Source organism: Gossypium raimondii, chromosome 10, assembly GCF_025698545.1.
Source record: "Gossypium raimondii isolate GPD5lz chromosome 10, ASM2569854v1, whole genome shotgun sequence".
Lineage (NCBI taxonomy): Eukaryota > Viridiplantae > Streptophyta > Magnoliopsida > Malvales > Malvaceae > Gossypium > Gossypium raimondii.
In genome coordinates this window covers 12,799,649-12,817,222 of record NC_068574.1, presented here as the reverse complement: position 1 = coordinate 12,817,222, position 17,574 = coordinate 12,799,649, and the positions used below count along the sequence as shown (strand labels likewise).

Sequence of the window (17,574 nt, the reverse complement as noted above, 5' to 3'; positions counted from 1 at the left end):
ATGCCATCAGTAGCAAAGTAGGCGGTTCTCGAATCATCTGTGGCACTTGCTCTTAGCCTTGATCTTTTTCTTTTTTTTTTTAATCTGCCTATTGTTTCATCAGATGGGATTGGAATGCTTTCCTTGGTTTCAAAGGCTTAACTAGACTGCTTTCAATGGCTAGATGGTAAAGATCCCACACCCGAAACAAGAGAATCAAAGGGGCGTAACGACGGAGAGATCTTTTAACTCTTTCTCGATGCGACTCGATAAAGGTTATTCCCAGATATGTTGATAGCTTACAGTCAGAAGCCAGCTCTTCTTCAAATCGACTGGAGTAGAGGGAAAAAGACCGACTCTTTACTTTAGCATCCCGAAGAGTTCCATTTCTAGGCCCTGGCCCTTCGAAGGCGCTGCTCTGTCGGACCTTTTCTTTGACTTTCCTGGGATGAGTCTTTCGCACGAGATGAAGACCGCTCTTTCGAGCTGCATTCGTACATTTCTTTCAAGCGAGCCAGTCCAAGTCCAGGTTTAGGAGTGAAGATGGGCAAGAAGAGGAGTGTAGGGAGAAGTCATGAAATGAAGACAAGACGAAGGAAATCGGGTTTAGACGGATTCAGACTTCCTTCTGTGATGACTAATTTGTTTTTGTATAAGTTTCCGCTTTCCTTTTCTAATGAAAGAGGCCAAGAGGGGTCAATGCTGGAGACTTCAAGGGAAGAGTGATCGACCGGACTTCATTTCAAAGGAAAGTTAGCAAATTCGATCGAAAAACAATACCTCACTCTGACTAGATAGACACCTACCTTCATTCCATACCAAACAAAGGTAGACAAGACTGCTCTATCCGTAACGTAAGAGAATGCTCGAGAAAGTTCTAACATTAATTATTCACTTTCAAATTTCTTATACTTTCATTAATGTTCAGTTTTATTTTTATCGCCTATGCTTCCAACTAAAAAGTACATAAAAATATTTAATGTTTATTTTCTTCTACTTTAGTGAATACTCATTTTAGCATCTTCTATGCCTTCGTATCTTTTAATGGTATGTAATCACCGTTATAAAATTTTGATTACTCATTTTCGCATCCCTCTAGCTATTATAAACTTTTCCATTTGAAGATCTTATTGTTTAATACCCTAAAAGTTTTAATTATTAAGTTATTGGGTTTAAAAATTTTTGGGTTTTAAATTTTTAATATAAATTTGTAAATTCTAAACAAAGACTCCATGGGTTTAAAATTTTAGAAAATAATGTTTTAAATTTATGAGAAGAAATAAAAGATAAAAAGTGGAATTTTAATTTTTAAAAAAAACCCTAAAACCATTAACACACCTCCAAAGCTAGAGGAGTAATGAAAAGAGCTCCTTGTTTATCGCCAAAGAGAGATGCAAAATCAAAAGATTTTATTTATTGTAAATGTGTTGTTTCTTTAGTTTGATTGTATTTCAATAATAATAAAACCATGATTTTTATTGAAATGAGTAATTTTAGAATTGCACTTGAGAGCATCTTCAACAGGTAAGGTTAGTGTCTCATTGCATTAAATAGATCTCATCAAATCGAGAATTTTTATTGAAAATGAAAATGTTTCCCCATTATTGAAAAAGATCTCAATTTTTCAAAAATAAAAACACCATGATTTACCAAAAAGAGCTTCTTTGAATGTAAATTTTGGTTTTAATAAATCTGGGTTTGATTTTGTTTTAACATAATTTCAAATATATTTTAATAAGTTTGATAGTTTATATTTAATTTTAAGATTTTTTAAAAAATTAGAATTATTGTTAAGAAAAATTTAAAAATCAAAATTATATTTTAGCTATAGTTTAGGGACCAAATTAGTATTTAACCATTTAAATTAACATTTCACATCATCATTTAACAGATAAAATTTAACAGAGAGGCTAATTTGCACGTTTCAAAATGTATAAGGCTAATTTGCCTATTCTTTCAATAGAGGGACCGAAATGCAATCTGTCCCTAAGTACATGGGCTTCCTTGATACTTTTACCAAAATGTTTTGAAAATAAAAAATATGGTATAGTGATAAATTTAATCCTTGATTTTTAAAGTTAAATTTGACCCTTAAAATTCCAAAAAGAGTCAAAGTTACTAACTTTTAAATTAAAATAATGATTAAAACATTACATTTTTAAACATGGTAGCTCACATGACAATCCACATATACTTTATGCTAATTATTTTTGAATTTTAAATTTTAATATTTTTATAAAATTTAAATTATTTAATGACATGGCATATAAGACCAATAATATCATGTTATCATAAAGTACACGTAGACTGCCACACAGTGAGCCATACCAACATCATTAAAAATTAATATTTAGTTAACATTTTCATTAGAAAAAAGCGATTTGACCATTTTTAAAAGGTTAATGGTCAAATTTAGTTTAAAAAGGAATAAAGGCCAAATTGATAAAAGTTATAAACATTGAGGCAGAAAATTAACATTATGCTTAAAAATATTAGGGTTAAGTACACCATAGGTCACCCAACTATGGATCATTTTCTTTTTTGGTCACTCAACTATGAATTTATTTAAATTGGTCACCAACTATGGATTTGTTTCTTTTTTGGTCACCCAACTATAAACTTTTTAAAATTGGTCACCCTACTAATTGAGATTGTTTTTTTGGTGACATGGCAGTTGAAAAGTTGATATAGTAATAAATTTAGCCCTTAACTTTTATACATTATATTGATTTAGTCATAATTTTAAAATATTAACCATCAAGATTTACAGATGGTCTCTATTTGACCCTAATTTAAAAATTCAAAGAAATATATAAAAATACAAATATTTTCAAAAATATAATAATAAATTTAAAATTATATAAAAATAAAAATTATATAAATATTTTTAAAATGTAATGATAATTTTATTTTAAAATTTAAAATTTAAATTAATATTAATATTAATATTAAATAAAAACAATTATATTAATATTAAAGAAAAAAACCTCCCCTCCCTTGCCCTATCCCCTTTTGTCCCTTTACTGTCACAGGGCTAGACCTTTAGTTTCGCAATCTGTGCGACCTTAGGCGATTTCTTCGTTTCAAACATACCTAAGTCAGCCTAACTCCGCAAAGTGAGGATTCTCGCAATTTCCTCTAAGGCACCAATTTATATAGCGGAAACAACTCAAGCCAAAAGAATGCTCAAAAGAACAGAATAACCACAGAAAATAATGCACGGTGTTTGAGTAAATGCTCTCAAAGAATTCTATTACTTTTAAGAATTCAGGATACAATGGATGATTTATAACTGAAAGGGAGGCTCTCTATTTATAGTTGAGCTCCCCCAAATTCAACAATCTAGCTAAATTTACATTGACGAACAAGATGAAGTCTATCCCTACAATTAAGGGATTTACAATATTACATAATCAAATCAAATCTTATAAGATATTATTCTCCTCAATCTTCTAAGATTAGTTCCCTTATTTAGCAAGGTAGCCCAATTTTTCATATTTGCATCATTAGGTCATCCGAGCTTCAAATAGACAGGCTTTTTCAACAGTTCTTTGAATCGAGCCTGTTATTGTGGGTCAAATGATCCCCATCTAACCAAAAGACCTCCATGGGATGCATTTTGTGTGATAGTCATAGGCTTTGCATTATGGCCCATGACACTATGTTGTTGTTGTTGTTGCTGCTGCTATTGTAGTTGTTTCTACAACAACAACAACAACAACAAGGAGGGAGAGGAACGATGGGGGAGAGGAAGAGGAGGGGGGATGGTGGAGGGAGGGGGACGATAGGGGAGACGGGGAGGGTTTTTATTTTTATTTAATATTAATATAAAATTAAATTTTATTATTATATTTTTTGAAAATGATTATGTATTTTTTATATATTTCTTTAAAAATTTTAGAATTAGGATCAAATTGAGACTATTAATAAATTTTGAGGGTTAATTTATTAAAAGTGTGACTAAATCGATATGATATATAAAAGTAGGGGCTGAATTTGTTACTATACTATTTTTAACTACCACATCACCTTTCCGGTAGACATGTAACGGCAATTAACGAAAATAGACAAAAAAATTTTCAAATAGTTGGATAAACAATTTAAAAAATCATAACTAAATGATAAAAAACAAATTCATAATTAGATAACCAAAAAAAATAACCCATAGTTGAATTACTTGTCGTGCAGTAACCAATAAATAAAAATCTAACAGTGGTACATTTAAGAAGTTCATATCTATAACTACTAGATTATATCAAACCGTGAAAGAAAAAACATTATCGAAAATTATATTTAACACATTCTCTTAAAGCATTGGTTGAAATACTTTAATTAATAATTTAAGGTTTCAAGTTCAATGAAAAGAAAGGTTTTAATTTTAAATTTTAATATGAATTTGTTTGGTAATTAAAATATAATTTTTCCATAAAAAATATAGTTTATTTTTTAAAATTTAAAATAAAAGTGCATGGACAATGCTACATGTATGTTGGACGAGAGGGCAATGCCAAGTGTTCTGTAACACGTGTTTGGTATTGTCAAGTCATTTAATCATTAACCTCTAATTAGTGGGTGAATAATATTTTTAATGTGATAATTTTAATAATCGGGGGACTAAATTCAACCCTTCTAATAGTTCAATAATAAAGAAATTGGTTGTCTAATTTATTCATATATAACTTTCATAATTAAAAGATAAATAATATAACATACTAATATATGATGAATAATTTAATAGTAATGACTCATATATAGCATATGAATAAATTATAGATTACATGTCATATTTTTATAATGTTAATATATATTATAAGTCTTAAAATTTAAAATTTAGACATCATATTTTTATTTTAGGAATTTAGTTTATCTACTTTTAGATTTCAAAATTCATGTAAAAAATGTTTAAACTCTTAAAATTATTTTATTAATGTCCATTTTAGTTATATTGCTATCAAATGAGACTTTTTATTATTATTTCAAAATGTTACACCAACCAATTTAGCAAAAAAATAGCAATATTAATAATTGAACTTGAATTTTGAAACCTGAAAAAAAGAATTAAATTCTTAAAATAAAAGTATTCTAAATTTATAAAGAGATATAATTATGACATAATTTAAGGTTTCTATAATACTAAAATGTAAGTATACTTTTAAGTTTTATACTATGATATTTAATGCATTAATTTATTAAGGTAAATATTTTTTTGATAGGAAAGGGAACTACAACAGTTTAAATCAGGACTTCCCTACTAGTACCAATGCTGTTGCCATCATCTTGAAGGAGTCGAGTCACCTCTTATGTTGTCTGTAGAAACTAATGGTAGCCTAACGATTTTGAGAAAGCCATGGCTGCAGCAACCTTATTTTCTTCTCTATAAACATGGTTTCCTCGACTATCCAATCCAAACGCAGCATCCTTTTTATGGCCCTCACCAATGCAGTATCATCATTCCCGATCTGTTGTGCCTTTAGCAGCCTCGTGACCACCATGCTATCAGTTTCCAAGAATACTTTCCTTCCTCCTATTTTCCGTACTTGTTGGAGCCCCTCCAACACTCCCCACAATTCTGCATCAACTACCGAGCAAGTTCCAACGTTCTTCGCAAATGATCTCTAACTACTCACTCAGCCGTGGCTGCCCCTGTAGAGCTACATCTCGCCCCACCCCTTTCCGGTTTCTCCCAATAGATCACCTTGTCCAGTCACTGTTTTGCATCACCGACAGTCGCTTACAACTAAATTTTAAAATTAATTTTTTTACAAACATATTAACTTATAATTAGTTCTCAACTTATATGCTTTTAGATAAATCATTAGTAAAAAATAATTGATAACATATTAATAATTTTAAAGATAAATAATTATAAATTAGTAGTATATTGTGTTTAACATAATTATAAATGATAACATTTTGCAATCAATTAATAATAAAGAGATAAGCACATAATAATAAATAGTTTATAATACAAGAGTGAAACGTATTATGGACAAAATTATAGTACAAAATATAGAATACGAAGCTAAATAACTAATACTAGAAGACAATAATATATTTGAGTTTGTGACTGTACATTCATAATGAATTTTACAAATGTAATTATAAAAATTCAAAATTTCAAATTTAATTAATAAAATATTATAATATTTGAAACTGATCTATTGATTAGGTGTTCATTTACTCATGAATAGCGTGAGTTGTACACTTAAAAGGTAAAATATATTAAAATAGAAAAAGACTATCTATCTTTTTTTTGTTAATATTGGATTTAAATTTAAAATTTTATATTAATATAGCATAATAAAATTATTTTAATTTGAAAAGATCTTTCGATTTGTAACGAGTCAAAAAGTTTTGTATTCTCTTTAGTAAGGAAAGAGTTAACATGAAATATTTGTTAATCTAGTGTTTGAATCAATAATCTTATGTCTACGAAGTCTCGCTTAGAAAATGATTTTCACTCAACAATTTATTTAGTAAAATTATTGGCTTAATCACAATCTATCATCTCACAATGGATAATTACAGCCCAAAATCGAATCAAAATTGTTACAAATCACTCTCCCAAATAATCTTACAATACATCAAAATTCTCCAAATAATACCTAAAAGAGTGTTGAATAATACAACAAGAAAATTCAACAAAGTTATCGAAAAAGACACTCCAAAAAGAAATCAACAGAAACGCCACACTACTTCCTATTTATAGACATCTTCAAATGATCATCTAATAATGTTTTGATAAAATCTAAATTTTCAATTAAAATTTAAAATTATCCCATGAATTATCTTAATTAATTATACTATAAAAGCCTTCATAAACAATAGGAGCTTAAACTCCTCATTTCTCCTTCAAGTTAGACGAATGGCATGAAATTCTTTGCTGAGAACTTTAATTGCACAAAAACTGTTGTTTTATCTGTTGTTAGAACATAAAGTGAAGTGGAACAAGTAGTCAAAACTACCGTATATCTTGAATTAAATTACGGTATATGTATATGTGTGTTTATATTTATGCACCCGTATATGTATTCGTTTATATATATATATATATATGTGCGCGCGCGAGAGAGAAAAATACAGAAACTTCAACTGAAACAAACCGAAACCCCAATGTACCAATAGTTCAGAAAAAACAACCGGTACAGAACCTTGATGGAAACCCCATGCCGATGGTTTGGCAGGTAAAGAATTGGTTGAATTGGTCCAATACGCGTTGTAGACTTAACGGGAGAAAAAATCTTATCTAAATTTGGTTCTTTAAAATATTGTTAGTTTGGTGAGATTATTTAAGGTCGTGGAAGAAGGAACTTTATTATTATTATACGGTCGTCATCATCATCGCATTCCAAGTTCTTCTAACGGTATTTAAGCGAAACTGAAATTTTATTGAGTATGTTTTCACTTTCAATGACGTCTCTGGGGTGTAAATGAAGCCTACTGCTGGTAATTGAAATTTGTATATCAGGTCCTAATTGCTTTCTTTGTTTTTGTTTTTTTTTTTTTTCATTTAGTGCTCAAAATGCCTAATTTTTACAGCAATCTTGTCTATTTACATTGGATCATCTTCTGCTGTTCTTTTGTTTTAGTATTTGGCTTTGCCAATTCGGTTTACTTCCATAAATCTAACTTTGATTTAAATGATAAGCAGATTCTTTACCAGGGTGATGCAGAAGCAAAACCCTCCGGAGTCATTGAATTTAACAATTTGGATCATCGATATCGTGTTGGATGGGCCACATATGCCGACAAGGTACCTCTTTGGAATTCTAAAACAGGAGAGCTCTCTGATTTCAGTACCCGTTTTGCCTTCACCATCACCATGTCAAATGCTTCTAGTTATGGCCATGGATTCGCTTTCTTCCTTGCTCCTGTTGGGTCTGAAATCCCACCTAACTCAGCTGGTGCTTTGCTAGGCCTTTTTAACACCACAGACAATGTCTCAGCTCTGGGTCAAGCTGTTCTAGTGGAGTTTGATACCTACAAAAATAGTTGGGATCCTGTCGGAGTTAATAACCACGTGGGGATCAACATTAACTCGTTGACTTCGGCCAATTACACCTCTTGGAATGCAAGCTTTCACAAGGGGGACACTGCAGATGTATTGATTTCTTACAACGCTACTACTAAGAATTTCAGGGCTTCTTGGACCTACCAGACAACTAATAACCCTCAAGAGACTTCTAGTCTTTCTTATCACACTGATCTTACGAAGGTTCTACCTGAATGGGTTATGGTTGGATTCTCAGGTTCTATAGGCCTGGCTAAAGAGCAACATATCCTTCAATCATGGGAGTTCAATTCAACTTTGGTAAGAAGAGAAACGAAGGGAAGTACTGCAAGAAAGACAACAATAGTAATAAGTGTTGTAGTACCTGTGGTTGGTTTTATGGTTGTGACAGTTATAACATATATCATGTTCCGAAAGAGGAAAAGGAAAACAGAAGAGAGAACAAACTTAACAACATCAATGGATGATGACCTTGGAAGAGGAGCTGGACCAAGAAGATTTTCTTATTTAGAACTTGCCTATGCAACCAATAACTTCTCAGAACAGAGGAAATTGGGTGAAGGAGGGTTTGGTACAGTGTATAGAGGTTACCTGCCTGATTTAGACTTGTTGGTGGCTGTAAAAAGGATCTCAAAAGGGTCTAAACAAGGGAAAAAGGAGTATGTAACTGAAGTGAAGACCATCAGCCAGTTAAGACATCGGAATCTGGTACAACTAATCGGTTGGTGTCATGATCAAAGGGAGTTCTTGCTCATCTATGAATTCATGCCAAATGGTAGCCTTGATTCCCACCTCTTTGGCAAAAGGGCTCCACTTTCATGGCCTATGAGGCACAAAATATCACTTGGATTAGCCTCTGCAATTCTCTATCTTCATGAAGAATGGGAGCAGTGTGTGGTACACAGGGACATCAAATCAAGCAACGTAATGCTGGATGCTAGTTTCAATGTTAAACTTGGTGACTTTGGGTTGGCCAGGCTCATGGACCATGACCTAGGTCCCAGAACAACCGGGTTGGCTGGGACTTTTGGCTACATGGCTCCAGAGTATATCAGCTCAGGAAAGGCGAGTAAAGAATCGGATATATTCAGCTTTGGAGTGGTATTGTTAGAGATTGCTACTGGGAAAACATCAGTGGATCTTAGTAAGAAAAGTGAAATGGGATTGGTAGAGTGGGTTTGGGATGTTTATGGGAAAGGAGAGCTTCTTGCAGTTGTCGACAATAAATTAAACAAGGATGTTGTGGAGAAACAAGTTGAATGTTTGATGGTTGTTGGACTGTGGTGCTCTCATCCTGATAGTAATTCGAGACCCTCAATCAAGCAAGCCATTCACGCTCTGAATTTTGAGGCAGAAATGCCAAATCTTCCTACGAAGATGCCAGTTCCTATGTATCATGTACCTACGACTTCATCAGCCACTTCCGCAGAACCTTTACTAACTAATTCAAGCCTGGAAACGGGTCGTTAGAACTTGTTTACCTTCCTGCTTTTTCCCCTTTTCTCTTTTTTTTTTCTTTCTCAGTTTGTTCTGGGATAATCTACTTCAACCTTAGCCACGAGTTGGGATAGTTTCATAACTATCAAATCACCATGCAAAGCTTGTATGATGTTCTTATCGAGTTAAATTGAAACATTTCTTATATCAAGCGTCTCTAGTCAAGTTTTTGAAACACTTTCAAGATTTTCGACTTTTAATGCTTGACTCAAGTTGTCATAATGTTGCCTACATAAGAGTACGGGACTTAGTAAGCAAAGCTAGACACGGAGGCCTAAATTAACATAGAGTCGCCACTAACTAATTAGGAGTTAGGCTTTTTTTTATTTAAGCATATTAATGTCTTAATTTAGGCTAAAATCTTATGGAAATCTTAAATAAAAACTCTAAAGAAAATGCCTTCGGTTTACTTGTAACTCGATTAAAATGTGTTCATCAAACTTATCTAAATTGAAACTTAAATTAGAAATTTTAACTTTGAACGGAAACCTTAAAAGATACTTAAATGATTCTAATAAAATACCTTAAATTCCTAAAATTAATTCTATTTTAGAATTCTAAAAAAACTAGAAATTAGCAATGAATTAAGAGAAATATTAAAATACATCTACAACGTATTCGATCTTTTATTATTATTATTATTTAAAAGAGTTAATTAATAATGTTGAACCTATCAAGATTTTACAAAAGTATCCTATGCCGTGTTTATGATTTATCTTACTTTAAAATTCTTGATCTAAGGTTTAAATTGTCAAAATCCTAGAATAATATATCTTAAATAATATTTATTAGCTTTCTTAAAAGTTTCTAAAATAAAATACTTAGAAAGACCTACACATGTTTACAATTCACCTACAAAAGTCTTTAGTTTTAATCTTGAATAAAGTCCTAAAGAATATTTATATATTAAATTAAGATTCTAAAGAGGAATCCTATACGATATTTAAAATTAGTTTAAAACCCTAAAAAATATCCTACATATTATTCATAATTTTTCTAGGATAAATGGTAGATAAGATCCTACTAACATAAATCCAAATGTAAAAATCTTATGGTTGCATTAAAATGTAACACCTACTTAACTAACTTCATGTCAACAATTATAGGATGAAAAATGATCTAAAGTTCTCTCTTTTAAAATGAATAGTAATAAAATAGGAAAATTAATTAAATTGCCTAAAGTTAATGAAAAGTTAAAACTCTTTCAAAAATGACAATAATAAAAGAAAACTTAAATAAATGAAATAAATAAGACTTTGACATGATGATGATGATAATAATAACAATAATACACATTATTCATAATACAATAAAAGAATCAAAGTAATATAAACAAATAATATTAAAATGTATGTAAGGGAATGTGTAAAAAAACATAAATATAAATAGACATGAAAATAAATAAAGACGAAATAAGAATAAATAAAAATTATACAAGTGTGAATAAATATAAAACATTAAAATAAAGTGCATAATTGACATTAAATATATAAGCTATAAATGCAAATAAAAGGAATGTATAAGTGTAAATAATTTATTAAAGATGGAAACAAAATGACATAGCTTGATTTTGGGACTAAAAGTTAAAAAAATGTGGAAGACAGAGGATTGGTGTAGCAATTAACTTGTTTTTAATTTTTAAATTTCGAATTAAATTGAAGGTTTGAATAAACAAAAGGGTTACAGGTGTAAATAGGCCAGAGAGTGAGAGAGGTGGTGCAAAAAAGGGATATTTTTTCTAAATTTAAAAAGTAAGGGGGTGGGAAAAAAACTATTCATTATTTTATTTTTAATCTCATTTAAAAAAAAAACTCTTCCTCCTTCTATGTTGGCCATGGCTCCACCATCGAAGAGCCCAACGGCTCTCTGGCCTCTGGTGGTGGAGCCGCCGCATACGGTGGCCGAAATTTTCTTTTTTGCAAAATCAAAATTTTCTTTTAAAAAATCACTATTTTTCTTAAAAATCAAAGTTTTATTTCGAAATAGTTGAAAAAGATCAAAACTTTGTTTTAAAAAATTTAAACTTTTCCTTTAAAATGACTAAAAAACAAATTTTTATTTTAAAAATCTAAACTTTCTCTTTTTTTAAAAAAATCAAAATTTTTCCCAAGATCAAACTTTAAAAAAAAACCTTTATTTTAGAAAGGGAAGTGAAAAAAAAAGGAATTTTTGGGACTCCCAGGGGCGGAGGACCGACGGTCCGATGACGTCCCATTCATCGGAGCCCAAAACCTGATCCCACGTGATATGTATATGGAAAAAAAAAGAAGAATAGAACAAAATGAAATGGAAAGCTTGTTGTTATTTTTGTTGTTTTTTACCTTTTTTTTAAAAAAACAAAATATGAAAAGCCTCCTCTTTTTTTCTTTTTCATTTCATTTCATGTATATATACTACTTTTCAATCTTGTTTATTTGTAAAAAAAGATAATAATAACATTTAATAATAATAGTAGTAGTAATAATGATAATAATAATTTAGACCCTTGGTAGGCTCAAAAAGAAAAGAAAAAGAAAGGAAAAACAAAGGCCTTCAATTGAGTTCAGACAAAAATGGGTGTGTGCACAAGTAGTTTATGAACAAAAATGGAGCTTTGCATTTTTAGTTGCTATTAAAATTTTCAAGGAAAACCCAAATTTCATCTCAAACTCTAGCACAACTAAAGGAATTTAAATTCCAATGAATTTAAATAACATGGGCTCTCCTTTGCTGCATTGTAAACCCACTCTTGCTTATCAAATGCATAGACATACCAACTATTCTCATTGCATGCATGAGATCTTTTGAAGAAAAAGCAATAGAGTGGCCCACGTGATGGGTCGAGCCCACTAAGGTGTTGTCATCTTCAATGATCATAGCATGATTCAATTCTGGTAAGGTAGTAGCATTAATAATGACCGAATTAAAACTAGGTGGGATCTGAGGCCCATTCTCCTTACTTTATCCTACCCCCACCTCCTTGGACCAGTCTTTCTCAAGGGTAGATTGTGGCTCTTTTCCATTATTCTTCGTGATTGGCTCACCATTATTCTTGGTATCTAAGGTCCACCTTTATTTGGTTGTAACTTTAGAAAGCATAGATAAAACTCAAGAACTTATGACTACAACAATGTCCACTAGCCTATCGATATAGGGCTGTAAAAAACTATTTTTAGGGCATGCATTATTCAGATTGGTATAATACGCACACATTCTCCTTTTACCATTCTTTTAGCCCATCATGGCCATGTTGGTTAGCCATTACGAGTACTGTACTTACTTGATAAACCTTTCCGCCAATAACTTACCTATCTCCTTCTAAACCACTATTAGTTTTTTTGTCATTGCATTTTCGCTTCTTTTTTCTGTTTGAGTAGTGCCACTTTAAGGTTTACATTGAGTAAGTGTAGGATGGCATCTACATTTATCCCTAACATACTTACATTGGACCATTCGAAGTCATCAACTTTTTCTTGGAGAAAAATGGAGAAGAATTGTTTGTCTTGTGAACTAAGTAGCTCATTTATATTATAGTGTGTTCCAAGTTGTTTGGTTTAAGTTGATGTGGCTCTGTTTCAGTGGCCGGCTGTACTATTGGTTGCTTCTCTTCTTGATAGTGAAGGTCTTCTAGAGTTACAGTTTGGCTAGAGATCACATTAATTAGGGTTTTATGGTGATTAAAGGTTTGAACTTGATGGTTTTATGGCGTAGGGGGAGATAGGTTGTGGTTTAGGATTGGTTGGTTTGTAACATCCCGATTTTGGGACTAGTCGGAACAGTGGTTTTGAGACCACAAATCTGATGAGGAAAAATTTATTTTTACTATATTTTTATGGTCTACGATTTCACGGAATGATTTTGTGAAAATTTTGTTCAAAAATTTTGACGTTTGGGCACTCAATTTAGTCAAATGGACTAAATTGTAAAAAGTGCAAAAGTTGAGTTCTACATGTTAGAGGTATCCAATTGTTATGAAAATTTAAATTGGAGGTCCTTATATGGTAATTAGACCATTTGTTAAGTTGGTAGACAAAAATGGACATGAGATAAGTGAAATAGGAAATTTTTAAGTTAGGGACAACTTGGTAATTTAGTAATAAAAAGAATTAAAAAGGGAAAAAGATGGCAAAATGTGCTCATCTTCTCCATGGTGAATGAAAATAGCAAGGGGGAAGCCATATTTAGGGTTTTCAAGCTTCCAAGCTCGATAGTAAGTGATTCCAAGCTCCATAGTAAGTGATTCCAACCCTTGTAAGTGAACCCTAGGGTTCATATCTGGAAAAATACCCATAGGTGAAATGTGTTTATTTTGATGTTTTATGGTAGAATATGAAGCTTAGAATTATGTTAAACAACTTTTGTTAAGCGATTTTAAGTGAAAACGAGTAAAACGACATAATCGGTAAAAATACCTAATGTTCATAAGTAAGTGTTAGAGTGGGAATTTGATGTTTCCATAGAAGGGAAAAATGTTCAGCATGTCATAAAACATAATAATAAGGGATGAAGTTTAATTTCCGAGCTTTGGGGCAAAAGTGTAATTATGCAAAAGTTTAGGGGCAAAATCGTAATTTTTCCAAAGTTCGAGTCAAGGATTTTTTTTGATGAATGTGAGTATTAAATAAGATAAATTTTCTATTATAGATCAAGAAGAATGAAATCCGGAGTTAGACCGAGGAAAGAAAAAAATTGAAGACTAAGTTAATAGATTTTGTCATATTTTGTACCGAGGTAAGTTTACGGTAAATAAATGTAATATTTCGATAATTATTATTAATGTTGTTTTTCAGCAATTATGTATTTATTTCATGAAAATATCTAATGTTGACTCAAGTATGAGATGACAGAGAATCAGTATTAAAAAGTCTCGTTGAAACATTAAGAATGTATCGGATACAAATGTCATGACATTTGGGTAAAGAGACCCCATGTAAGACCATGTCTGGGACATGGCATTGGCATCATTGAGACTATGAGAGGTCCCATGTAAGACCATGTCTGGGACATGGCGTTGGCACTGAGATGAGAGGTCCCCCGTAAGACCATGTCTAGGACATGGCATGGGCACCGATATGAGAACTCTCATGTAAGACCATATCTGGGATATGGCATTGGCAGTACAAGAAACATCCCATGTAAGACCATGTCTGGGACATGGCTTTGGCATGTTATTATCAGAAAAGAGACCCAAGTATCCTTATTATTCCAATGTGGCTCAACGGGATAGTAAACAAATTATGTTCCATGAAAGTTCAGGTAAAAGCATAAATAGCAAATTCAGGTGAGTTATAAGAGTTAAGAACATATTATGTTATCAATTGAGAACCAACATTTCAGCAAGAGAAGAGTAAGTTATAATCATGAGTTAGCTAAGTAAACAAGCAAGAGAACGAGTAAGAGATTAAGTAAAGAGGAAATTAATGATCATGTTACTTGAGTATAATTATTTGTGTTAAGTGTTGTTATTTATTTACTTGTAAACTTACTAAGCTTTATGCTTACTTCTTTTATTTTTCTTTCTTTTATAGTATTGCAAAGCTACTTCAGGGATCTTAAAGATGTCGGAGAGCGTCCACACTATCAACCACAACAACTCGGTATTTTATGATGATCAATGTTGAACTATGGCATGTATAGAGACTTAGTCATTTTGAATGTATGTCCTTATGATAATGCTAAAGGATGATGTGTAAATATGTGATAATGTTTAGCTATTAAAATGGCTAAGTAAGAATATGTTTGGTATTATGAATGCCTAGGTGATAGTCTATACCTAGAAATTGTGAAAAAGTAAAAATTTGCAATGAAACAGATTTTAGACAGCAGCAGTGATGTGACTTTGAAAAATCACCAAGGATAGTAGAAAATGAGTTAGAGAGTGAATAATATATAGAATTAAATCTTATTGAGTTTATTTTCATAGAAAAATAACGGTGTAGAAAAAGGAATTTTATATTCTGAGATATGTGGATTTTAGTTAGATATGGTCAGAACTGTTTTTGGAGTCCCCTGTTTTGACTTTAGAAAATCATTAAAAATTGTAAAAAAAAATATTTATGAGTTTTAATTTATATTTATAGATTTATTAATGAGTCTATTTTCTGTAGAAACAAGTGAGAACACCATATTAAAATCATACAATGAGAAAATTGAATTTTAGTGACGAGAGGTCAGGACAGTCGAACAGTGAAACATGGAAGAATTTAACTAATAAACTGTACTAATTGGCTGAACCAAAAATTCTGAAAAATTTATGGTAAGAATATATATGAGTCTAGTTTCAGGGAAAATTTATGGATCTAAATTTCAAGTTTCGTATCTCGAGTTATAATTAATTTAGTAACTGCTACGCGATTAGACAGCTTTGTTGTAAATAGTGAAATTAATTTTAAAAGCAAATTTTTATGCCTCAAACTAGTAAGTTAAGTCAAATAACGCCTCGTGCTCGACTCCGACAATGGTCTTGGGTAAGGGGTGTTACATTTGTTCATGTCGGATTTTATTTTGGTGAAGGCCTCATTGGTATCAAAAGGATAAGTAAGAGGTTTTTGTATTGAGTGTGGGTGAGTTGTTATGATAAGTAAGAGGTTTTTGTATTCATACAAACCACACTGATTGTTTTAGTCATTCTATTGTGACTTTAGACCAAAGGAAGTTTGGGCTAGAGATAAAAAAATCTACACACAAAGGGTGATTATCGAGGCATTGAAGTTCAAGAATAATTAAAGTATGTAAAAGCCAAAGTTTAGGAATAATCAATCTGGGCACAAGAGAAAGTATTATCTAACCCGAGGATTTGTTAAAGTATTTAGATTGAAGATATATATCTTACCTTATCTTGAGGCCTTCTTCTTACTTATACCCCAAGGCTATGATCTAAGGTTTGGTGGGGACCAATGGTTGTGCTTAAGCCTATCTTGATCCTTTACTAGCCTATTATCCTTTGTCAAGTCACATTATTTTACTCATCTTGTAACATTTGTGTTTGTTGAGACTTTAAGTTGTGTAACTCGTTAATTATCTTGAGCCTTATTTCCTTGATTAGTTGATATAAAAAAATAGTTTCTTTCGCTCTTATTAGAGTTGTTTATTTTTGGTTGTAGTTGCATATATTCAATGAGTCGTGTTTGAATTGGCTCATTAGCACATTATATCTATATATATATATATATATATATTTCAAATTGAAAAGTTTTTTCCTCTAACCTTATGAACTAAACAAATAGTTCAACTTTGTGATATGTGCAGTTCTTATATTTTCTGCTCTGTATTATATTATAGATGACAAGAAGAAAAAGCCAAATTAATATTCTAAAACTTAAAATTATGAATCATAATATTAAAATCCGAGTTTAATTCATATAATGGTCTAATAAAATTGGAATTCAAATTGGACAAGATTGGACACAAAAGATACACCTAAAATACGAAACCAGATGAAAATAATAATAATAAATTGACAACTAATATCTACATTTAACACGAGTAGAGCAGGAGGGACAACATATACACAGTCTAATGTACGGAATTCCAAATCTATAAATCCGTTAAAAATAGTTAAAAAGCAAGCCATTTTGGCGTTTCCTTTTATATATTCATTGAATAATAAGTACAAGTTTGTAAAGCTCCAATCAAACGATGGCTTCCAAAACCCCCTTTGGAGCCAGCAACATCCCTAGAATTATTATCATTTCCACCATTACAATCGCCATTACAATCCTCCTTTGGTCCTTGAAATTGTCTGTGCCCTTCTTTTTCTACCCACAACCACCTATAATCAAACTAAACAATCTTCTGGTTTCGAATTTTAGAGTCTTGGATTCAAATCTTGTATCGATTTGGTTGGGCAATATCACAGTATACAACCCAAATATTGCGTTATCGATCCATACGAATCAACTTGAAGCTTCCATTCTTTACAAACACGATTACCCGTTATCGTTGACCACCGTCGACAATCTGGAGCTGTATGTGTGGGAAAAAAGGGATGTTTTCGTTAAGTTCGTGACGACAGGGAATGAAAGTGATCAACCGATAATTGAATACCCATTGATGAAGGAGATTGAAAAGGATTGGAAAACAGGGAAACTTAATTTCCGGGTAAGATT

The 17,574-nt window shown here is 31.5% G+C and overlaps 1 protein-coding gene across 3 annotated transcripts; it reads left to right on the top strand.

Moving 5' to 3' along the window:
* Window positions 1-7,272: 7,272 nt before the first annotated feature.
* On the top strand, window positions 7,273-9,638 carry LOC105775100 (L-type lectin-domain containing receptor kinase IX.1). Of its 3 annotated transcripts, none has more exons than XM_052621848.1 (2): window positions 7,273-7,425; window positions 7,631-9,638. In XM_052621848.1, exon 2 carries the CDS (start codon window positions 7,802-7,804, stop codon window positions 9,458-9,460), a length of 1,659 nt encoding a protein of 552 aa, XP_052477808.1. In that variant the 5' UTR covers window positions 7,273-7,425; window positions 7,631-7,801; the 3' UTR covers window positions 9,461-9,638. The 3 variants fall into 3 exon arrangements, with proteins under 3 accessions (XP_052477808.1, XP_052477807.1, XP_012453091.1); XM_052621847.1 differs by having other exon boundaries at window positions 7,287-7,447; XM_012597637.2 differs by lacking the exon at window positions 7,273-7,425 and having other exon boundaries at window positions 7,473-9,638.
* The last annotated feature ends 7,936 nt before the right edge of the window (window positions 9,639-17,574 follow it).

Excerpts from the sequence above, each read along its gene's own strand:
- LOC105775100 (XM_012597637.2), top strand. The coding sequence starts at position 7,502 with ATGCCTAATTTTTACAGCAATCTTGTCTATTTACATTGGATCATCTTC.